General features: G+C 41.3%; 2 protein-coding genes across 3 annotated transcripts in view; both read left to right on the top strand.

The window, feature by feature from the left end:
• Positions 1 to 17,079, top strand: part of LOC310864003 (von Willebrand factor A domain-containing protein 5A-like) — a gene marked incomplete at its 5' end in the record, with an annotated part of 30,997 nt that extends 13,918 nt beyond the window's left edge. The window contains 18 exons of the mRNA XM_083772536.1: positions 3,697 to 3,926; positions 4,606 to 4,828; positions 5,786 to 5,958; positions 7,103 to 7,277; positions 7,384 to 7,586; positions 8,596 to 8,684; positions 9,239 to 9,383; positions 9,496 to 9,575; positions 9,691 to 9,805; positions 9,985 to 10,143; positions 10,309 to 10,412; positions 10,500 to 10,720; positions 12,876 to 12,968; positions 13,181 to 13,246; positions 15,265 to 15,309; positions 15,884 to 16,002; positions 16,146 to 16,269; positions 16,688 to 17,079. Of these exons, the coding sequence (XP_083628662.1) occupies positions 3,697 to 3,926; positions 4,606 to 4,828; positions 5,786 to 5,958; positions 7,103 to 7,277; positions 7,384 to 7,586; positions 8,596 to 8,684; positions 9,239 to 9,383; positions 9,496 to 9,575; positions 9,691 to 9,805; positions 9,985 to 10,143; positions 10,309 to 10,412; positions 10,500 to 10,720; positions 12,876 to 12,968; positions 13,181 to 13,246; positions 15,265 to 15,309; positions 15,884 to 16,002; positions 16,146 to 16,269; positions 16,688 to 16,767 (2,444 nt within the window). The 3' untranslated portion in view covers positions 16,768 to 17,079. The remainder of the gene's footprint in view (positions 1 to 3,696; positions 3,927 to 4,605; positions 4,829 to 5,785; positions 5,959 to 7,102; positions 7,278 to 7,383; positions 7,587 to 8,595; positions 8,685 to 9,238; positions 9,384 to 9,495; positions 9,576 to 9,690; positions 9,806 to 9,984; positions 10,144 to 10,308; positions 10,413 to 10,499; positions 10,721 to 12,875; positions 12,969 to 13,180; positions 13,247 to 15,264; positions 15,310 to 15,883; positions 16,003 to 16,145; positions 16,270 to 16,687) is intronic.
• A 2,494-nt stretch (positions 17,080 to 19,573) lies between these two features.
• Positions 19,574 to 24,480, top strand: smco4 (single-pass membrane protein with coiled-coil domains 4). 2 transcript variants are annotated; one of them, XM_083773035.1, is made up of 3 exons: positions 19,593 to 19,664; positions 22,529 to 22,590; positions 22,701 to 24,480. In XM_083773035.1, the coding sequence occupies exon 3, from the start codon at positions 22,825 to 22,827 to the stop codon at positions 23,002 to 23,004; it is 180 nt and encodes a 59-aa protein (XP_083629161.1). In that variant the 5' UTR covers positions 19,593 to 19,664; positions 22,529 to 22,590; positions 22,701 to 22,824; the 3' UTR covers positions 23,005 to 24,480. The 2 variants fall into 2 exon arrangements, with proteins under 2 accessions (XP_083629160.1, XP_083629161.1); XM_083773034.1 differs by lacking the exon at positions 22,529 to 22,590 and having other exon boundaries at positions 19,574 to 19,664.
• The last annotated feature ends 74 nt before the right edge of the window (positions 24,481 to 24,554 follow it).

Genomic DNA, 24,554 nt, shown 5'->3' with positions numbered 1-24,554 from the left:
CACTCAACAAACTGACCACATTCCCGGTGCGCATAGCCGAACGCGCCCTTAGATTGCATTGCACAGTGCGTTCAGTGCGCTATTTCCGAACGCGCCCTAGAACAGCTCCGTTAGCGTGCCCAGGCTTCCACCTCGGAGGAAAAAAGAAGTTGGACTCTTGCCAACATATCGTTTCAGAATCAGATTCAGAGTTTTGCTTTGCAAAACAAGGTAAGCATGCTTGTTAATTGGTTAACTTTAGCCCAGGGGTGATTGATTGATTGATTGAAGTTTGTAGAATAAAAATTCGGTTTTCAAATTATTATGAAAACCGATCTATTCCTATATTACCCTCATGTTAACTGATTAATTGCAACTTATATGAGACACACATGCTATTGATTATGACACATTTGACATTTTTTCCTTTCTTGAGAAGATTCTAACTTCTAACCTTTTTCAGTTCTTGACATCTGACTTCCCAGAAGCTGAGGAGGTAAGTACCAGTAAGTCAGTAACTGACGACATTGACGCGTCATTTTACGTCACCATGTCATTTAGTGCTTCTCAACCTTAGAGTATGGGCGCGTTCGGAAACGCGCACCGGGAATGTGGTCAGTTTGTTGAGTGTGGTGGGCGGGGACGTCACAGAGTGCGTTCAGGGCGCATTTCCGAACGCGCCCTATATGTTCTCAACTAGTACAAAATGAAAAACTGCTACAGCTGTAGCTGTTTGAATCATCTTTTCCCAAACCTTGATATCATTGTTGCATTATTATTATTGTATGAATATTGTATTGTCATTATGTTTATTTGTCCTGTTTTTGTTTATTTTCAGTTTTTAGTTGTTTGTGCTGTATCTTAACAGAATTGTGTGTAATATGTTTCTTCTAAAAAAAAACCTAAAAAAAACCCAACTGTAAAATATTAAATAGAAATAGGCTAAAGTTTAGCCTAGAGAGGGTATGCTCGTGACATCATCATCATACCCTGATGTTATTCGAGAACGCCTAGTAGGCTACAGAGTGGAAAGAAACTTTTCTGGCCTTGACAGCCCAAACAGAGAAGTCCTATCTGATTGCACCTCACTTTGCCACTCACTTTATGCATGCACATGTAGGCCTACCCTCTATTTTGGAGGTAGGCTACTTTGTTGTAAATTATAGTTTAGTTACAGGATCATTGCTACACATTATACACAAAAATACACTATATGAGTTGGTAATTCAGTTTCAAATAATGTCATTTGAACAGCTGATTCGCGTCTGGCTTTAGCCAGGCTATGCCAGCTTGGCATGCGCGACTTGTAACTTTTTTTTTTTTATCCGTGTATATGATCATTTATTTTATTTTGCATAGAAGTGTATATCTGTATCATGTCTTTAAATGTTTTGATGAATTGAAAATGGCGGACCCTTATGTAAACAAGTCTTAGTGTTTTTTCTGGTGTTATCTCAGCAGATACTGAACTGTATCCATTCTACAAATTGTTAATCAATCACTCAAAAACCTTATTACCGTTATAGGGGTCAGGTTGATCCATCCGACAAAAGGTTTTTTCAAGTTTAAATCCTTTTGCAAATAGTCTCATGTCTTTTCATAATGGTAACTTAAAACAATATAAAACCATCCAGGTAAAGTGTGATATTCAGAACCTTGTATTTGAAACTTTGACTCTGGTAAATGTTTCCCCACAGTCACCATTTAGACACAGAAAATGCACTACCTACCTACAGTACACTCCTACAGGCATGAATTTAACTGATTTATTAAAAATGTAGCACTACATGGGTTCATTATCTCAAGAGAAATGTATTTTACTTTCAGATTTCAAGTTCTGTTGAAGCCATATAGGAACAGTGCAAGCAACACTATGGAACTGGACTGCTCTTTTACCAGAATGAACCAGGTAAAAACTTCTGTTCTTTATTAGGTTACAATCAATATATTCTAATATAGACAAAAGGTATCCTTCCTCCAAGTAGTACTGCTTGTCAAACATGTGAATTGCAGACTTGAGAAGAAAATAATCCAAGGCACTCCGTCTTTGGTGAAAAATGTAATAATTTATTTGGAAATGAGCAAGGCAAATAAATAACAGGACCAACGCGTTTCGACCAGAAGGTCTTCGTCAGGGTCTATCTCTAGATATTGTTGATATATGTTATTTATTTGCCTTGCTCATTTCCAAATAAATTATTTAATTTTTCACCAAAGACGGAGTGCCTTGGATTCTTTTCTTTTCAAGTCTGCAATTCACATTTTGACAAGCAGTACTACCTTTTGTCTATATGGTTTTACCTGCATCACCAAAGAGCACCCATCTAAGAGCCACTAACAGATCCCTGCAGCGCTTCCATTCCTCTATTTCAATATATTCTAATGTTTTAAATCAAGACTGTGAGACTCTTAACTTAAATGTCAACTTGTTGTCAACTTAAATGTTGACAACATGGTTTGTTAAATAACTTCTAACCTATGTGTAATGGTGATCAGGGTTGAATCTTAGTGGTGCGTCTTTGACTTGATGGGATACTATAAGCCCCAATATACTTAGAATTACTTTGGATTACATTTTATGGAAGAAATTGTTCTAGAATGAATACAAATTGGTTCTTCTGCAAATGTAAGCAGTTCTATATAAATCATGTATAGTACACGTAACTGCATGCTTATAGCATAGCGCTATTGCTGCTGCTGCGCTACCCATTGCCGTCTTGCTCAAACACGGCTGCTTATTACAATTTAGGCATTTAGCAGACGCTCTTAATCCAGAGCGACTTACATTTAAGCAAGAACAAAAGCATGGGAATACATCACATAAAAGCATTTATCATGAAACATGCGTAAGCTAAGAAAGTAACAGTGGAATATCTATATAATGAAACTATACATACACTATACATATAAACTATACATATTTACTACTATGCTATACATATGTACTATGGCGTGCTATGACTATATACAATACAATTATAGTGCTGTCTACATAACATGCTATAAGTCTGTGTCAAATGCTATCTAAGCCAACAGAAATGCTATCTAAGGGGTTAGGGTAAGTGCTATGGGCCATGATGGAGTCTGAAAAGGTGGGTTTTCAGGCTACGGCGGAAGATTGGGAGTGATGCTGCAGTTCTGACTGCAATGGGAAGTGCATTCCACAGTTTTGGAGCCTCCACTACCTACCACATGTTGTTTTGTTGTGGATCTGCTGTTTATGTACGGGGATTCGGAGTCCCTATGGTTGGGAATGTACATAAAAGCAGATCCAATTCATCGATAAATCTATTGCTCATTTTATATTCAATACAAATATATTCTAAAAAAAATATATATATATATATATATATTCCATCCATTCATGAGTTGTCCTGACTGAAGTTGCGATATACACATATAGCAACATTTTGTTTTGTCTACATTTTTTTTATACAAATAATGTTTTTCAGAAAACCTTTGACGATTTCGAATTGGCATCAGGTCTAAATACTGTAGGTCATCAAGGTTCAAGACGTTTTATTGTCATTCCATACAAATGCAGAACGTAATTTGTTTACCCATGTCCTCATCAGGCAAAAAGATAAAAGTACATAAAGGATTCATAAGGATTCTCTGAAAACGGGAATAAGCCTCAAGCCTCAAACCTCAAACTATAAGTGTGTAAGCTACAACATCTTTTCACGCTCTCCCACGTTCCCTCATTCCATTGTGCAGGGGTTTCCATCTATTGTCCACGGTCAGTTCCTCTGAAAGGCATTGATGTGGAGGTTGAGGTGAGCGACCATGTGGCGACAGTGACCTCTATTCTGCAGTACGAGAACAAGGAGGAGAGCCCCATAGAGGCCGTCTTTGTCTTCCCTCTTCCTGGCGATGCTGCCGTGTGTCATTTCAGCGCAAAGATCGGACAGACGGAGGTTGTGGCTGAGGTGAAGGAGAAACAGAAGGTGAGCTAACAATGGACATACTTGATAGCCTGGATTAAAAACCCCACCTACTTTCACGTGGCTTTGATTGTTATTGATCATTTACCATGTAACCACTTGGTTTTCACAAACTGGATTTTAGACTGGTTCCTTGAATTTATCACCAACTGGATCAATATTTCAATCCTCAATCTAGATGTTCGTGGCCAAACACGGGTGCAATGGCATTTGGGAGCATTTCATTTATTTGAACTCTGAAACGGAAAGCTGTGTGTTTTTTAACCAATCAGAACATTGCATATCCTCAGGGTATGGGACATACTGTAGCTCCACTAGTCAGATATGTCATCTTGAATGAGATTAAAAACAGAGTAGTTCTGTAATCAAAACCAGCTGTGTAATCCCAACGTGCAGCGATGGCATTAAAAATACACAAAGATGGAAATGTTCCCATTGTTTGTTTGTTTTTAATCGAAGAACCACTGACATAGAAACATAGCTTTTTCAGAAAACTGTCATTTTCAAACAGACATTTTTAGAATCTGACCTCAGGTCAGAATGGGTTAATGCAATCAGATAGGACTTTTCTGTTTAGATGTATGGGCTGTCGAGGCCAGAAAGTAGTTTTTTGCCACTCAGTAAGTGTTCCTGCATAACTTCCTGGTTTGATGATGTCACACGCATACCCTCTATTGCTCAGGCTCGAGAGGACTATGATGACGCATTGAGCTCAGGCCAGCAGGCCTTCCTATTGGAGGAGAGTGAGGAGAGCCCTGATGTATTCTCGATGAGTGTGGGCAGTCTGCCTCCAGGACAGAGCGCCTCCATCAGGCTGGAGTATGTTATTGAGCTGACTGTGGAGGCTGACGGTGGGCTGAGATTCTGTCTGCCTGCTGTGCTGAACCCCCGCTACCAACCTCGAGGTAGGAAACAACCCCCGCTACCAACCTCAATGTAGGAAACAACCCCCGCTACCAACCTCAATGTAGGAAACAACCCCCGCTACCAACCTCGAGGTAGGAAACAACCCCCGCTACCAACCTCGAGGTAGGAAACAACCCCCGCTACCAACCTCAAGGTAGGAAACAACCCCCGCTACCAACCTCGAGGTAGGAAACAACCCCCGCTACCAACCTCGAGGTAGGAAACAACCCCCGCTACCAACCTCAAGGTAGGAAACAACCCCCGCTACCAACCTCAAGGTAGGAAACAACCTCCGCTACCAACTTCAAGGTAGGAAACAACCCCCGCTACCAACCTCAATGTAGGAAACAACCCCCGCTACCAACCTCAATGTAGGAAACAACCCCCGCTACCAACCTCAATGTAGGAAACAACCCCCGCTACCAACCTCAATGTAAGAAACAACCCCCGCTACCAACCTCAATGTAAGAAACAACCCCCACTACCAACCTCAATGTAGGAAACAACCCCCGCTACCAACCTCAAGGTAGGAAACCCCGAAGGGTCCAAACCACTTTTCTTATTGTTACTTCAGTGTTCAGGCATCTCTTTTTTAGGGGGTTGTGAAGGTGGCCGTGGTAGAAAAGATGATGGCTGATAGGTAGTGTGTGATGGTACTGTAATTACATTTGTGAGCCAGATTTGACTGAGAGCTTTTCACCAGAGGAGAAAATATATATACTAGAGCATGTCTGAAATAAGTGTCAGAGCTGAAATCGACATGTAAATATGAAATAAATGCTTAAACATGTAGCTAGGTGTAATGTTAGAGTCCACAGAAGTGAACCTTTCAAGCCATATCTCCAAAACTGGTGGGTCAAACTGAACAACCAATATGTCAATTTGATTCCCTGCTTTCATATGACATGAGAAAACAGCAGTCCCTCAGTCATATTTGGTCACATTTACTTTCTCAGGTAGTGAAAGTGTCAGTGGATGGAGCAGTCAGACCCCTGTCTGTGTGGTCTGCAGACCCTACAGTCTGTCCTTCTCTGCCCGAGTGACCTCTCCTCGACCCATCTCTAAAGTAAAGTCCAACTGTTCCCTGGACCCTCTTCAGTACCTCAACACAGAGCAGACCCAGGCCACGGTAAGGAGCATTAACCATGCCAGAAACGAGTCAAACAACCCAGAGACTACATTTCCGGGTAGGCGGGGTGGCTGCAGCTGCCCGTCGCACAACATAAACTGACATGTTAATTATTATTATTATTATTTTTATATATTTAATGTTTCGTGGTTAGTACGAATCGAGTCACCGCCAGCTGAGCTTACATCAACGAGGAATCTCAGGAACAAAATGTGTTGACAGCTGGGTGTGACGTATATTAGCAGCGACATTGCTTTCATATGTAGTTTCAAGGCTTTTGCGGCCAAATTAATTCCATTTTCTCCAGAAACTGGCTGTATCAACTATGAATGGACATCATTAACGACGCACAGCTACCCCCCTGACAGAAAGGCCGGGATGATCGGTTTATTTTTCAAACACTGTTCTTATATGAAGCGACCTAATGGGGATTTCAATGCAAAAATATATATATATGAACCTGTGTAGTGTGTACTGGTGCCCTCTACTGAAAGTGACGTCAGACTTCGGTGCTCTATTAGTCCTTCACTAAACCCCATCCCAAAGTCTATGCTGGGCAAGCTTTCATCACCTCATAGCTGTCAATGTTATTTTGCATGGCTGTGTTGTTGAACACATACACAGCTTAACGTTTGGAAAGTTACACAACCGACCCACCAGGGTGATGGTGATGGCAATAAAACTAATCACCGTAGTCGGACGGTCGTTAAAGTTCATTGAGTTGGATACTGCTTCTCTAACATTTCCTCGTATTTCTAGTTCATTGAAATTATGTGATGCACATTTAGCCAGTGCATAGCCTACTGCAGACCTGGTTGACTAGATTTAGAAGACATTTTGAAGCTCTTGCTACTGAAATGATCGATTATTTATATGGAGAAATCCCATCATTTAACACGCATCTCAATGGGTGAGAAGGAAAAGCTTCCCAATGTCTACTCTCTTAGTAACCGTTGCTAACGTGCCTATTGGACGGGTTGGGGAGGCACTTACCATCTAATTCCATAATTTATTCTGACCCCTCCCCGAAAAGGCCTACCGGTATCTTTACTGACCCCTTATCCATCGTTTATACATTATGGATAATTATCATCGACCACACACACACACACACGTTTTGACATTGTCTTCTCTATAATCCCAGGTCCGTCTGGCTGGCAGTGGCACCTCACAAGGAACGGTGTGCTGTGCACCTTTTTGCTCAACCCGCCTGAGCGATGGGCACAAGTTTGACAGAGACGTGGAACTGTTGGTTTATTATAAAGATGCCCACCAGCCCGCTGCTATTGTAGAGGCAGGAAAGGATTCTGCCAAGCCTGGTAATCTCCATTCGTTTTTCTTTTGTAATTCTTAGTGTTTTACTTTATTAGTATATGTAGTATATGTTGCTGTGATAAAATCATTTTCAATTTCATTTTTTGGTAGCTTATTCCTTTCTTCCAAGCTCTCTGATGGGTGACCCAGTGATCATGTTGAGCCTGTACCCAGAGTTCCCTAAAGCTGTGATGTCATCACTGGCTTCATGTGGGGAGTTCCTGTTTTTAGTGGATCGTTCTGGCAGCATGGACTGTGTCATGAGCAGCAGCAGCGTGCGCGGGGCCGGGCCAGATCGCATTGGCAGTGCCAGGGTACATGATGCTCTTTATTCCTTCTATTTTACACTAGCAGTGCCAGGGTACATGATGCTCCTTATTCCTTATATTTTACATTGGCAGTGCCAGGGTACATGATGCTCTTTATTCCTTATATTTTACATTGGCAGTGCCAGGGTACATGATGCTCTTTATTCCTTATATTTTACATTGGCAGTGCCAGGGTACATGATGCTCTTTATTCCTTATATTTTACATTGGCAGTGCCAGGGTACATGATGCTCTTTATTCCTTATATTTTACATTGGCAGTGCCAGGGTACATGATGCTCTTTATTCCTTATATTTTACAGTTGAATATCTTGACCCGACTTTCCATTTAATCTAACATTTGCAACAATATTGCCTTTTTACGATGAACAGTTTGAGCATTGAGGGCTTGCTACTGTATAAGCCCTAGGTTCCAACACATAAAACATCTAGTAATTTGTACATTTATAGAACATTATAATACTATTAATGCCAAGAATGTATTTTTTGTATTATTGTAATATTTATTTTGCACAAATTATATAAAATCTGTTTGGGATTAGAAACAGCCGAGCTGGGTGTAAGGCAGTGGTATATTACCCCATAGACAAAACGAATCACAACTCAACAATTCAAATCATTCATTTGTATCGTTTGCTTCATACAAGACATGTTCACACACTTGAGGATGTTGCTGTGTTTCTATCCATCTATCGAAATGTGTAGGACACACTGCTACTGCTACTGAAAAGATATGTTTCTATTCATCTATCAAAATGTGTAGGACACACTGCTACTGCTACTGAAAAGATATGTTTCTATTCATCTATCAAAATGTGTAGGACACACTGCTACTGCTACTGAAAAGATATGTTTCTATTCATCTATCAAAATGTGTAGGACACACTGCTACTGCTACTGAAAAGATATGTTTCTATCCATCTATCAAAATGTGTAGGACACACTGCTACTGCTACTGAAAGGATATGTTTCTATCCATCTATCAAAATGTGTAGGACACATTGCTACTGCTACTGAAAAGCTTGCCAATGGGCTGCTACTTCAACATATTTGGCTTTGGAAGTGACTACGACCACATCTTTCCGTGAGTGTCTCACACACACACACACACACACACACACACACACACACACACACACACACACACACACACACACACACACACACACACACACACACACACACACACACACACACACACACACACACACACACACACACACACACACACACACACACACACACACACACACACACACAGAATGAGTTCAACTAGTCGACACGGTATGAGCTAAATTGTTTTTAAAAATCAAACCTGTGTGAAGTGAGGGGCGCTCTTGTCATCGTACACATTTACGTCATATTTGGCAGACATTTAAGACCCAATTTCTCGTTTCATGGTCAATGGCAAATATTGAGACGTGTGGGGACAATATTTTAATTTCCTCTTCATTGTCAATGGCATTTAATGTTTGTGTTGCCACACATTTACGTCATATTTCGCAGACATTTGACCAAATTTCTCCTTTCATTGTCAATGGCAAATAGTAAAATAGTAATAAAATAGTTTAAAAAAAAGGCAAATTACTTTAAGGATAAAGATTTAGTTGTTTCCATACCCTCACTCTGTTATGGCAGTGTGAGTGTGGAGTACAGCCAGAGCACCATGGATGAGGCTCTGGAGAAGGTCAAGACTATGTCAGCTGATCTGGGCGGGACAGAAATCCTAAGGCCTCTCGAACACATCTACAAGCAGCCCTGCGTTCCCAATCAGCCCAGACAGGTAGCACGCAAACACACACCACTGTTGCACCACACACACACACACACACACACACACACACACACACACACACACAAGACAAATAAGTGTTCTTTATGTTTTGTCATCCCAGCTCTTTGTCTTTACTGATGGCGAGGTGTGTAATACCAAGGAAGTGCTCGATCTGGTGAGAAGTAATGCCAGTTCTCACAGGTGGGCCCACATATCGCTTGTATGAACAAACATACAAGTTACAACGGACAAGTCTGCATTGTTGTGTTACACTACACACAGTACCGTATATTGATTCTATCCTATTCTACTGCAGGTGCTTTACTTTCGGGATTGGGGAGGGGGCCAGCTCTGCTCTCATTACTGGGATGGCCAAGCAGGGAGGAGGTCATGCCCAGTTCATCACTGGAACAGAAAGGTTGCAACCCAAAGTAAGATCTATAATCTGTGAGAGGGCAGCCATATCCCGCTGGCATAGGAAAGACAAATGGCACAAAGTATTCCAAAGCAATAACAGCTCTCCACCGTGGCGATATATTTACAGTATACACTGTGTGCACTGCTTTCTGCATCTTGTTTGAGGTCTGTCATTCTCATTCGTTTACAACAGGTGATGCAGTCACTTAGCTTTGCCCTGCAGCCAGCGGTGGTGGATATTTCGGTTTCGTGGGACCTGCCAAAGGGGATGTCTGTCACATCTCTGTCTCCGCCCATCACAACCCTTTTCAAGGACCAGAGGTTGCTCATCTATGCCCAGCTGACTGGAGATGTAAGGGCAGTGTGTGTGTGTGTGTGTGTGTGTGTCACTCTCTTATTGTAAGTACTTTTTATATTATGTTCAAAGAAGTTGAGTTTACGTTGCAATTTGCACGGCAGAAACAATTCATAATGCAGTTGAATTTGAATCCAACAATGTCTCTCTCTTCCTCCCCAGGCTTCAGGGGTCAGTGAAGGCAGTGTGACAGTGAAGTACAGCCTGGCAGATCAATCTTCTGAGAATAAGCTTGGCTTCAGTCTCAAACCTACCAAGGACACTGGGTAAAGTATCCTTTACTCATCGAGCAGTGAGGCACAATAAGTGACCATTTAGTCCCAAAACAACCCTCTTTATTCTCCTGTGTGCAGACTGACTGTCCACAGGCTGGGCGCTCGGACCCTGATTCGCTCCCTGGAGCTGGAACAGAGAGACCAGCGAGAGAAGCAGGCTAGAGCAGGGAAGAAGAGGGTGGTGGAACTCAGCATCCAATCAGGAGTGAGCAGTGTCTTCACTGCCTTCATCGCCGTCAACAAAGGAAGTGGGGAGGCCGTACAAGGACCTCTGATACGCAGAAATGTCCCAGCGCCAAGTAAGTACCGCTGGGGCAAAGAGATTCTAGAACAAGAGGCGAAACTCCCATTAAGTCCCATAGTAACAACCAGCGCCCAGTGCCATATTGGAGTGATGACGTAACTTCTGGTTGCTTTTAAAAACATTAAAAACTAAAAGTCATGCTGTACAAAACAAGAACTACTACTATCATATATTGATTGAGCATTGCCGCCATCTCGGAGTGATGCCATCTAGTGGTGATTCCAAGTTTTGTCTCTTGTTCTAGAATCTCTGTAAAGACATGGCTGCTCCAGCATGAAGACTACCTCAAACACAATGAACACATTTAACTGCCATTAACGGCCCTGGACGTCAGACCAAATCATTTATTTAGTTAGATCACGTTTTAGGTTGCTAGGCAACAGACACATAAAGGAAATGAACCAGAAGTGACATTTTCGCCTGCCGTCCGCCTCAATGTAAACCGATTTTAGTTAACAGCATGGTATCTCGATTATTTTCTCTGATTCTTTTCTTTTTCTGATTCTTTTCTTTTCCGTCGTCATCGCCGTCAACAAAGGAAGTGGGGGAAGTGGCAGAAAATGTTCAAGTAAGTACCGCTGGGGTCTATGAAAACATGACTGTTCCAGCATGAATACTACCTCAAACACAATTAACCCATTCAGGCCTGACGTCGAAATTAAAAAAAAAGAAGTTTTCTAAATCATGACAATTTTCGGAAATTTTAACTTTTATTTTTCAAAAATAGCAGACCTACAAGTTCGTAGCTATGAGCTTGTAGATCAATAGCTAAAGCATTACATAATGCTTTAAACACCAAAAGGTGTTCCCGCCCAAAATGGGTTAAAGTGTACTGTATGTGGGATTAGTATTGGTAGTAGTTCAATTCAATTTTATTAAAATGTCAAAACACAACAAGTTGTCTCAAGACACTTTACATGTAGTGTCGGAGACATAGAAAGAAGGAGGGACAGGGAGGACATACAGGCAAATACAAGTAGTAGCAATAACAATAATAATGAATGTAATAGTGTAAGATAATATAATATGGTATAACAGTGTTGTCAGATAATATATTATATATAATGTATTAGTAAGTACGTTTTATTTCGGTCCATACCAGAGACCACATGTACATAGACAAATTAAAACCCACCATTTACTAGTGGCACCGAAAGGGTAAAGGCTGAAGCCAAGGCTTATATTGACTACCCTTTTTAAGTGGTGCAACCACTTCTACGTCCAGCTTGCAATGTCCGTGTAGCTGTGTACGTGTTTGTGATGTGTGTAGGGAGGTAGGTACCTGTGACCTGTGTGGGTGAAATTGGAACGAGAGAAGTATGTGACATGGCTGCCACCTGCTGGACGACGGGAGTTGCACCACTTGGTTCACACTGGTGTGCTTTTTAAACATAACTCGAGTTAAACAGAACAAAGTTGTCAGACATTGATTTCACAAAAAAATCAGACCATTGATATCGGAGGAAGAGTCTACGCCAGGCTTAGATTCTGCCTACACTTTGGAGAGTAACAAATGTTTTAGAGCGAAACAAAATACCTACAGTAACTTAGGTTTAATCTAAAAAGACTAAACCAAAAAAAGGATACGTTTTTATAGAGAAGATATGTTTATTGGCTTTATACCATGTGGCTTTTGAAGTATACAAGGATAACATGACTGATGCCTCACAACCATACTCTGTGGCTAATTATGGGGTGAAGTCCGTTAGGTGGAACACCAGAGACCTACTGTACCAAAGTGACCTGCTGCAGTTTTGTGCCCTAAGCCTAAGGGAGGAAACGCACAACGTAGCATTATCATATTATCGCTTTCTTGTTTTATACAGTTACTGCTTGCATGATTATCATGGCTTTGTTGTACTGTAGACTTTTGCACTGTACTGTGTATTATTTCTGTTAAATCTTAATTTGTACAGAACCTTTACCTCAGCAATGAATAGTTACTGTTTATCAACTAAATAAATACTAAATGTTATTAGGCCCTGTTCCTAGGGTTAGTGTTAGGCATGGTTTAAATGAATTCATTGTAGTTAAGGTTAGTGTTAAGGTATCGTTAATACATTTAAGTTTAGGCATTTGGTGAGGTTAAAGGAGAATTCCATGCTAGAAGGCTTTCTTACCTTTCTTTGTAGTCGTTACGTCCCCACCAGCAAAGAGGAAAAAAAAGGGAGGACCAGGAGTTTGCCTACCATGTATCATGATTGCAATGGTTTGCTGTTGGGCACCAATGGAGATGTATGACTGTAAGTAGAAAGTCTGTAATTCAAGCTACAATCTACATTATTATTATCATCATAATCATGCAATACTATTTAAGAGTTTTTTCATGGCACAATCATAATACAGTTGATATGAAATTAGCTGGATACGCATACCAGTCATGCTGGCTTGGTGCTGTAATGTCAGTTCTTTAGATTTTAATAATACATGTTGAGTTTTTTTTAATCATTTATAGGGATTCATAAACGCCTAAATAGGCAGACGGATAGCCAACAGGTGGACTGTGGTGGTGAAGATGAAGGTACAGTAACATCATTTAGTTGTCCGATCTCAGACTGTCACTGACAAATGCCCTCTCAGAACCGCACCTTCACTTTAAGCACATCAAACCCATGGCTCATGTCTAAATGATTATACTGTAGGCCTAACCATTACCTTTGCTAACCGGCTGCCTAAATAAAAATAATTATCCATAAACGTAACCAAAATCCCCTTCTGAGAATGAAACCTTGGGTAGAATCATTAACACTGTGGTCCTCATTCACAACGAAAATGTACACCCAGGTGTAAAGGAGATGCGTAATGATATCGTATTTATCCGTCCGATCAAGCTGCGGCATGTGTTATTCAGCGAAGGTGGTGTAATCACTTCATTTGTGCAGATCGCCCGGTGTACCCTTTCCGCCTCTTTCCCAAGCGATTCGCCTGGTGTCGCCTGGTTTGAAGGAACATCCACAGCAGTTAATTTTGACAGGCGGGTCTCTGCACGGACAGATCTTCAAGCAAACAGCGCGAGTTATATGTATAATTATAAACGAAACTTGCCAACTTGGCACGCATTGCTTCATTCCTTGTTAAATGTCAGAACGTTAATTAGTTAACTGATATATTACTTTCACATAATGAGAAAGAAGTTCATTTGTACAGTTCACCACACGACCAAATGCTATATTAAAACTCGGCAATGATAAAAGCCCTTACTGATTAATTGCCATGCACTGCAGGGTTATAAAATCCGCGTCCGCATATGATCAATATACATTATTATAAATTAATACCACGACACAAATGGAGGCAGATAGAGGTGCTTGCAGCAAAGGCATTAGGCCTACGTGAAACTTTAATTGGTCTCTGTTGAGTCTCTGTCAACATGCTGATTAGCGAGTTACAGTAGGTAATAGGTATAGTAATGATCATCATCAACATACTTTCTTATGTCTGTCCGTCATATTTGTGAACAAGCGCGAGTGGAGGTGAGCTGGCTTAAAACTATGATATGACTGGCCAATTCTTAACACGCCGATGCCATTCAGTAGGCTAATGTGTTCTTCTATTTTTTATATAGAGCTAATTAGCCCTAGTGTCTGCTGTCTGTCTGTCAGACCGGCATGTCTGTGAACCAGAATGCATTAGAGCCAAAAGCCGGCCGGGCCGGGCCGTGTTCCGTCTGTCCCTGACCAACAGGCCCAGGCCCACTGCACCGTTATATTAATGTTCCAATGTGAATTTCACCCAGATTGGACGTGGTTCAGCGGCAGCATGCTGCTGTGCTGCAGGCATTACTACACTAAACAACGTGGGATTTGTACAGTGCAGATATAAGTGCATGTTCTTATTATAGCCTAATTGTGAGTTTGTTTTTTAACATGCAGCACGAATCCGCGATAGCCGATCCACAAGCTCACAACGCGTTGCACTGCAAGTAGGCTAGAAGGCTGCTGAGATTGTGAGCCGCATATCCTAATAAAGAAATAAAAATGCGTCAGGCTTGCGGGGGCAGTTTCTGTATGGGACTCTAGGCTAACTTCATTGACCAATGCCTCTAGAATGCATGCATATAGGCATACAAGTGACACTTGGCTTTTATATACAGTAGGCTATGTGCTGACCAATGTTGGGGACACATGCCTACATATCTGAGGTTTGGGAACTATTTATTGATTCAGCATGAAGACTAAAGCCTTCTAAATAAATATACGCAAGCCATATGCCCTCTACACCACCCTGGAGCAGACGTCAACGTCAAGTTCACGGAGATGGCCATGAATTCCCACGTAATGTGGGAATCCTCGTAAATGCCCGTCCGCTCACGCTCCGTTCACGATATGAGTGTAAACGCCGTTGTGAATGAGGTCCTGGAAGTGTAAATCATCATTACACCATGAGACCCAACATCAACATGGGCTTTTAACCATTTCTCAGCTACAGTATAATCATTTAATTGCCCGAGGAGCCTCAGAATATCAGATGAATGATTGGATGGTAGGCCTTGTAGTCAGAGCACTTGAAATATTCACTTTGTATATTTTTCCTTCCAAGGTGAAGAAGAGAACATGCTTTGTGGATCTTCTAATTCAAAATTAGGTATTGTAACTTGCACCTATTCAAATAGAAAACATACTATACAGTAGTTGTAGATTTACTAAGTCTTTGTGGGGCTTTTACTTCATGATTCAGTTCTTGGTCAATTGAGACAAAAGTCACATAAAATAGCTTTTTGTGTGTTTGTAGTTAATGCATATAGGCTATAGTGGATCTAATGTTGCATTGTGTTCAGAATATCAACATTATCACATTGGTTCTCTTCTGTAATCAAACAAAGTCTGCCATTCTAGACACCCATATAGTAGCCCCATTATAATAAAACCTGTAATTGTTCCTCAATACCCTTAATTTAGTAAGCCATTAATGTGACAAATTCCCCTTTAACATTATTCATTCTGGACTGAGTATTTAGTATTCGACCATAAGTTGAATTCCATTCTTCTGGCTTGTTCTCTTCCATAAAAATAAAATAAAAAAGGTCTTTGCCCATCCAAACTGTGCTTTGGTGACCCCATGTGGTAGAAGTGTTTAGGAGCTTGTCCTAGCCTTGCATAGCCAGTCTTCACCTGCCTCTGCAATTAATATCCACTCAGTGATATTATGCCTCCCATAGACCCCTTGCTCCAGGTGATCACCCTCCAGAAGGCTACTGGTTTCTGGACCCTAGTTCCAGAGCTGACTGCTGTGCTTGGGAAGACTCATGAGGAGTTGGAAAAGTCAAAGCCTCTACCAGTAAGTCCCAGCCACATGTTTCTGTTACACAGGGAGGTTTGTGCAAGTACATTTCCCTCAATTTGACCAGTGTTATTTGTTAATTTGTTCTCTATTATGTTGTCGGCATATCCTGTCACCATCTGCATGTCATTTGATTTCAGGTGATAGAGGAAGTTTGGGCCACGATATTGGCTCTAATCTGGCTCCATGGCTTCAAGATGGACGCCCAGGATGAGTGGCAGCTTCTGGCTATGAAGGCAGTGTCCTGGGTTCATGCTCAGAAAGGTAAAATGTGCAACGCTACGACAGTTTCTTGCTGATCTGTGCATTCTGTTTGTATGATTCCCCTGGAACAGGGAACATACAAGTAAGACGCGCAAACGCGGGAAGCGAACGCAGCTCGTGTGTGTGTGGTTGTGTGTGTGTGTGTGTGTGTGTGTGTGTGTGTGTGTGTGTGTGTGTGTGCTACAGCTGCGCCCTGTGTGTGTGTGTGTGTGTGCTACAGCTGCGCCCTCTGGTGGCGGGCGGGTGGTGTCACAGCGGGACAGACACACAGACATGAGCAGCAGGGTCTCATAGTAAGTGGCTCACTGCGTTCGCAACAAAGAATGTAATGGAGTTGAAGCTGTACTGCGAATTTGCTAAATGATGATGAAAAACAGCTGGGCATAACATTGTTATCTAAAGTGTTCCTGTTTTCCAGTGGACTGCGTGACTGAGTGTGTGGAGGCTGGAAATACCTTGTTGGGCTGCAAGGTGCAGAAAGATGACCTGGGGCTCTGATGAGAGGTTCATCCCATCCACCTGCCACTACCAGTGGGGTTGCAACCTGCCATTCTCTGGGCTATACCTTGAATACCTCTTATCTTCCTGTAATTGGGTGACATTAACAGGATTTACAGCAGTTAATACATTTCTAATATTGTGCTCGTCTTACACTGTGGTTTAGTAGCTGATTCTCTACCAAAATATTATTACTTTTTTTTTTTAAACTGCATTCTCACGAACGATTTGTGTATTGATCCTGTTCTTTACACCATGCTGTTAATCTTTAATTACAAATACATTGTACTATAATAAAACATTGGGCATAACCAAAAAGATCAACCTTATAAAAAAATAATATTTTGATTGAAATGTCAATATGAATTCTTCTTTTGAGTATTTTATGGCACTGTATTTATAGATGACAGTGGAAAGTGACAGGACAGCAAGAATGTGAAGGAGTGACATGCAACACAGGTCCAGAGCCTGCTGCTGGGATTGCACCAACTCTGTAGCCCCTTTTGGGACCCGTGTGTGCCTTTTCTGTATTTGGGACGTTACCGTCTTCCCCCAAATAGAGGGTATGCACATGCATAAAGTGAATGGCAGATCGAGTGGCAAATCGAGTGGCAAAGTGAGTGACAAAGTGAATTTAATGTTGTTTAAGGACTTTTCTCTTTGGATGTATGGGCTGTCAAGGCCAGAAAGTAGGTTTTTACCAGAGGATTATTTTTTCACCAGAGGAAAAATATTCTCTATGAGGCAATTCTCTGGGCAATTTTCTTCCCGGTGGAAACAAAATTCTCTTTTGGCCAAAAAGTACCGTTTATACGTGTGGTGGGGGGCTCAGAGTGCGTCCACTAAGGAAAGTAGGCTTTCTAATGACACAACCCGCCTTTGTTTTGGTGAGTAGCAAAAACGTTCTTTTTATTTACGCTAAAGACGAGAGGCTGGTCTGCATTCATGCGAGCGGCGGAAGTTGAGAGTAACATAGCTCTAAATGCAACCCATTAGAGCTATGGACCAGAGCTAATGAGACCCAATAAACTATTAGGTGTAAGTACAATAGAGGAGACCTCACACTTTACAATAATCTCTAGAAAGGTCTAATCATTTTACTGTGCATTAAGAATAATACGATTACATACTGACAAACGTAGTCACTGTCACTGATGTCTGACATGGATGGTCATCTCTCAAGATATATCCCACTCGTTTTTTTGAAGAATGGGTTCCCAGATTGCTGACATGGTTAGTGTGAAGTTGCCCGAGGGCCAAGGCTCCAAAAACAGTCAGCGATGCTTTTTGTGGATTTTATTTCTCCCAACTCCAGCTCCAGTGCAGATATTCACAGTGCAAAAATTATCAAACAGCAAAAATTATACTGGCCCAAAAATCCAAAATAAAGAACTCAAAAATACTTACTGCAAAACTTAGGACAAAGGAAAAATAACAAAACTGCACTAGGCTAAGCCCATGAAATGGGCCCTAGCAGCTCTCTCACTGGGCTGTCAGCATATTGCCTGCCAGAGCATAACTGACTAGCTCTGCCTGCAGTCTCCCCTTTATAGGAGAGGATCCTACCACCCACAGAGAAGCAATTAACCATACACAGCTTATCTACAAGCTCACAGATCTCAGCTGAACATCAATAAGTATCCCCATACATAGATGTTCTATTTTAGACTAAACATCATATGGGTTTGCATTCATTTCCCCAGATAATAGAAATACTTTGCTCATTGACATTGTGAAACACCCCTACTCCTCAACAGTACTTGGCACCTTCCCCCCATCTTAAATGAATGGCTGAGCCCTCCTCTGGTTCAGCAGCTCAGATTCAGATAGAAGAGTGTGTGTGTGTGTGTGTGTGTGTGTGTGTGTGTGTGTGTGTGTGTGTGTGTGTGTGTGTGTGTGTGTGTGTGTGTGTGTGTGTGTGTGTGTGTGTGTGTGTGTGTGTGTGTATAGGGCACGGGCTGCCCCGTGACAGTTAGTAATAGTAAATATGTTTGTATCACATTTAGAATGGGTACAGGTCAATACAACAACTGCTACGAGGATGAAACCAGAAAAGGCACTAGACTTGTTTACATCAGGGTCCTCCATTTTCAATTCACCAGAGCATTTAAAAACGTACTTCTATGAAAAAAAATATATACTATATATATAGTTTAAAAAAAAGTTTTTCAAGAAAGGGAAAAACATGTATGACTTTTTTACAGGGACCAGTTTTGAATTGCAGCCGCCCATAAGTGCTTTTTGAGAGAGGTTTTGAAGTAGTCTAGGGTTTCACATTTCTTAACGGCTGTTCATAGGGCGTTCCACATTTTAGTGGCGTAGGAGTGAAATTAATTTAACGCAATGTTGGAGCCGATTATTAGTTAGTGTAGCAATAGTGTGTAATAGTGTAAGTGGTAGCAATACAGCTCAGATTCAGTTCAGCAGAAAGTATATATATATATATATATATATATATATATATATTTTTTTTTTTAATGGCCTGCAGCCAACAATAGGCAGCCCAGGGTTATGTGTTCACTGTTCAGGTTTAATGTTGCAGCACTAGTCAGACCAGACGGTGTCATGACGCATGTGCCCTAGGGGTGGCACTGTTGGAAGACGTTGACAGTCAGCCAGCCAAGCCTCTGAGTAGAGCGCATTATTATGTATCCCACCATAGCTCCAGGAAAACCCCGCCCCCAGGTGCTCTGAACCTGACCCAAGGAAAACCCCGCCCCCGCTGCTGCTCTGCAGGGCGGGGTTTGCCTGGAGATGTGGTAGGAACCATAATAACGCCTCGGTCATCCATCCACTGTTGCCACCCCCTATGGTTGCCACGTACAAGAACAAGATTCCTCAAGTGTGTGGAGTGGAGAGGACGATTCAGGAGACTGGAACAGCACGGCAATAAAAAGGTTTGCACAGTCCTCTATTATAACAGAAAGCAATCAAAACTTAACACCTAGGGAACAAGGCTGAAATATATATTAAAGTGACGATTTAAAAAAGAAATGATACAGGAGGTGTGCGTCAGTTTATAAAAGTTGTTGACAAGAGTTAGTTACAACTTAAGTTAGTCGTCAGCACTGCAGCAGCAGCTGGTCATGCATGGTTCACATGTACGCTCGTCTTCAGTCATGTTTTAGGGAATTAGGGCTACAGCAGGTTTTTGGGGACGTCCCAAAAAACAGAAAAGGTAACCAAGGTGGTCCCGAAAGGGTCTATTATTATTACAGCTGGTGACCGTTGTCCAAGACAAGTGGATTCACGTCAGCTAATGTTAACATAATAGTGCCAAAGTCTATGTTATCAGGGGGGGGGGGGGGGTCAGTTCGCTACCGTCACACATGAACAGACAGTGGAATTATTATTATATATTAAAAAATGAACATGTTAACAAGAGACGCAGATTATTTATGTTTGTTGGCTACTGTACTTTGCAACACCAGCATATAAATCAATCAGCGTGGCTAACGGCTAAAAACTAGCATCAGGCTAACGATCTGCTAAGTGCTAACATTATTTGTTTATGACTGAATTAAGTTGCCGTTTGGTATCATTATTATTCACATGTCTAACTAACTACTCCGTTCCATATCAAAGCATGTTGAGTTTGTTTCAGTGAGCATCAGCTGAAGTTTCGATTAGCTTTGCATTTTAACCAACAGAGAAAGCAGTGCATACTGCATAGGAGCTTTAACGCAGTGGTTCTCAACCAGTGGTCCAGGGACCACCAGTGGTCCTTGGGGGGTTCCAGGTGGTCCCCAGCTAAATTTACTCTCCAAGTATAAGCCCAAACCCGGAAGGGGGAAAAAAAGCCCAGATGTAAATGGGATTTTAATAGAACCATTCAAATGTATTCTTATGAAATCTTAAACAGACTTTTTTTTTAATATAGAATTGATTGTTACTTAAATTGTCGATGCATATGTGGCCAGAATATAACATTATTAAATGTAATTATTAATTAAAATTGCCCTCTTCTCAACATACACATTTCAGTCAATTGCTTAATTGACTTCTTTCTGATGGAGTACATTTCTCACAAATCCTTTGACAAGTGACAACACTATAGTAATATGACCCTTGAACATGTGCTAAACTAAAACTATTGTACGGGGTATAGGCGCAGGCGTTACACTGAAATTACTGACAGTGAACTAACTATGCAACTTCAGCCAACTGTCAAAAAACTAGTATAGAGGAACAAGTGAGCTGACCTAAAACCCAAACCGCACCAACGCAACTCCTTGCAACAAAACAGTTTTAAGGTCAACCACACCAATGCAACTCCTTAATTGCAACTGCCATTGGGAAATTAACATTATCAGATTATTATTTTAATGCAGTTTATCAACTAACCAGTTAATCGATCAATAAGATTATCAACAAGGTTATCAAAACGTACTATCAATTAATAAACCCACAGGATTTCAGATTGTCCGGCTTATTGTGTTTTGCATCATAGTTGCTGTCCATCTAGGCTCCAGCAAACTGGATAAAGAATTTAAAAGAAATGTTCACAGGTCACAAAATTAACATTGTTGAAAATTAGAAACTGACATATAACCTGAAAAACGCAAGTGAGTTGACACGACATTATGCCCTGTCTTTACCCTGGGGTTACTGCCTGGGGGTTGGGTGGGATGTGGAGAGGTTGCAAAACACAACTGAATAACCAGTATTATCAAGTTTGATAGATGGAAAATGTGTTGACTTGGCTATAGTTGGCTGGCAAACGAATTATAGCATAACATTAAAGTCCATAGACTTGGAAAGTTCAAACCAACAAGTCAACCAACAAGTATTCTAAATGCAGGTGAAATTCACTTTAGGGACCAAACTAAAGAAACCCCCACAAAATATATTCAGTCAATACAATGTTCAACTAAAAAAACCTGTGGTACAAATTTGTTAAGTCACCACACTTTTTGAAATAAGGCAAAATGAACCTTTTCCCATGAAAGTGCAGTTCAAAACAAAGAAAAACAGATCCTCTCGCTGTAGTTAATAGGAAAGAAAGATCGTCTTGTTGTAAGTCAAGTGTTTTACCGTTTGAAGTGATTAGGGTCCCACCAGAAGTTCAACTCCAACACAGGAAAATCCTCCTCCAAACAAATCACCTCCTCGGTTTTAATTCTCCTCCCTGGATCCCAACGCAGTGGAGGTGGAATCATATCTGCAGCCGCTCTGCTTAAGCAGTTAGTTAATTGTTTTCAACGTGCTCCAACTCGAGCCAGTTCAATGATAAAATAAACACCAGTAGAGAGTGCTGGGCAACTGTCCTCAAGTGCTGCTGCCAGCATACAAACAACCTGATTTCTCCCACACTGAGTCACACCTGTGACATTGCCAGGTGTCACTCATCGCTAAGTGGCGATGGCTTGTTAATTAGAGTCAATTGTGACTGGCTGTCACGTAAAGCGTCTAGCACCCCTAAAAAAAACCAATAGTAATAATAATTAAAGAAATACAGCTTGCCACACTGTCAAAAAGAAGGCCCCACTCCTTTTTTGACTGGTATACACTAGGATGAGCAATGAACAATAGGAGGCATGCTAATTACTAACTGTTGCAATAAGATTTTTGTATCCCATAGGCCATATATCATAGTTGTTGTTGTTGTCCTATAGAAATTTTTTCTCAAACTAAAATCCTCACTCAGTATTTTTGCAGTACTGTTTCCTTTCCTGCCTGTATCACAATAAATAATATAAATTACGGTATTGATTATTTTTAGCTTTTAAAATAATGGCGCATTCCTCCACCATTTTTATAGGTGCCATTCATCGCTTCCTTTGGGGACTCTTGATATAAATCATTGGGGAAGCACCTTTCTGAGTATGTCCTTATTACTAGTTTCATTTCTTAATCATATCACACTTTGGCCATAAAGCCAAGACTGATAATAATATTAATATAAAATAATTTGACATGTCTCCCTGTCACAGGTGTTCTGTCAGTGAGTGGAGCAGCGGAATACATAGACCGTCCAAACGGAACATTTGAGAACATCCGGTGCTGCTTGCCTGTGGGTCCGTCCATCCAGAGACAGAGACAGAGACAGACGACATCATGAGGCAACTGAAGGGCAAGCCCAAGAAAGAGACGTCAAAGGACAAGAAGGAACGCAAGCAGGCCATGCAGGAGGCGAGGCAGCAGGTGGCCACCATCGTGCTGCCCACGCTGGCCGTGGTGGTGCTGCTCATCGTGCTCTTTGTCTACGTGGCCACGAGGCCTGGTGATATCGAGTAGAACCATTTGTCTACGTGGCCACGAGGCCTGGTGATATCGAGTAGAACCATTTGTCTACGTGGCCACGAGGCCTGGTGATATCGAGTAGAACCCTCTGTAGACGCTGTCTACGTGGCCTGGTGATATCGAGTAGAACACTCCCGTCCAAAGACACTGGCTCTCAAACTTTCATGTCAAGGACCCCCCCTCCCGGAAAATTGACATTTATTAGGCCCCATTTGAAAAGATATGCCTGGGACCACCCCATAAGAGAAGATGTTTATGGCTCTAGCAGTGATTCTCAACCATTACTTTTATTTTATTTCAAGGACCCCCAGTTTGACCTCCATTAAATGTCTACGGGCCCACATTTAATGGCATTGCTATCTCTGGGACCCCAACGTATATTGTAAAATCACTGTTAATGTAACTGAGAGTGTACAAAATGGAACCAAATGGACCATTTGGTTCCATTTGTACACTGAGTTACAGAGAGTACTGTTACTGAGTTTCCCTGGACACCACTTTGAGAGCCAATGCTCCAAAGGCACTTTGACAGACATGTAGGCCTATACTAGAATATTGCCTGAAGCCGAGTGTGCAAACTTGAGAATGGCAGCACCACCCAAAGGATATTACCTTTTGAATCATGTCTTAACCATCACCCCTACTCCCCTGGCCAGGGTCTGGCCCCTCTCAGCCCCATTGACTCTCTCCCTATGTGTATGTTTGATCTACCTTTAAATAACGCCTCCTCCAAAGTGCAGGTTTGCCACAAGAAGGAATCAAAAGCTTCAAAACAATCAAAAATGAACATGGAGGTAGTTGCTTCTTTGTGCCTTTCAGTGGATGAAGAAAGGAAATGCTCTGATGCCATTTTTATCACCCACACTTTACAATGGCAGCGACATTTATGTTGGCTATGGTGCTGTTTTACAAACGTTGCCATGTCATGTTTACCAAAGGACTTAAAAGTGCGCAGCTTGCCAAGTTTGACCAGAGATGTATGTAATCAGGTGACTGGTTAAAGGAATGTGTCATTGGTGTGACTGCATTGTTGATCAATGCATTTAACCATTTAATGTCACACACATGGAGCCTTTCACTAGCATTTACCACTTTATTTGGGCAGCACTTATCCTTATATCTGTGGAATGTATAAATATAAATGTGTTAGTGGAAAAAACAAAGTATTGAAACATGCCAGCATTTTTTCCTGCCTCATTCAAATAGCTGAATGCAACTAAGGAGTACATCCTGAGTGAATGTGATGATAGAATGTGCATGGATGTGTTTGTGGAAGACAAATGCATCATATGATATATCCATGGTCATGGTGTTCTTTTACAATCCAAGAGCTACAGTACAGCTCTTTCCATTAGCTTATTGACAATTGTCATCATGACATCTCAGATCAGCAGAAGATGTGAAAATGTGCCTTAGATCATTTCAAAATGCTTTATTTCTATTAATAAAGGAAAGTGAAATGTTACTGTTTTTTTACTTGCCCTATTTATTTTGAAGAAAACAAGGTTCACACGTATCTAACTGAATGTTATAAAACTCGGTCT

The sequence above is a fragment of the Protomyctophum parallelum genome (assembly GCF_964188405.1).
Source record: "Protomyctophum parallelum genome assembly, chromosome: 9".
Lineage (NCBI taxonomy): Eukaryota > Metazoa > Chordata > Actinopteri > Myctophiformes > Myctophidae > Protomyctophum > Protomyctophum parallelum.
The sequence above is the reverse complement of the archived record's forward strand: the minus strand, read 5'-3'. Positions and strand labels throughout refer to the sequence as shown.

Bases quoted from the DNA above. Each gene is read 5' to 3' on its own strand.
- smco4 (XM_083773034.1), top strand. From the start codon at position 22,825: ATGAGGCAACTGAAGGGCAAGCCCAAGAAAGAGACGTCAAAGGACAAG.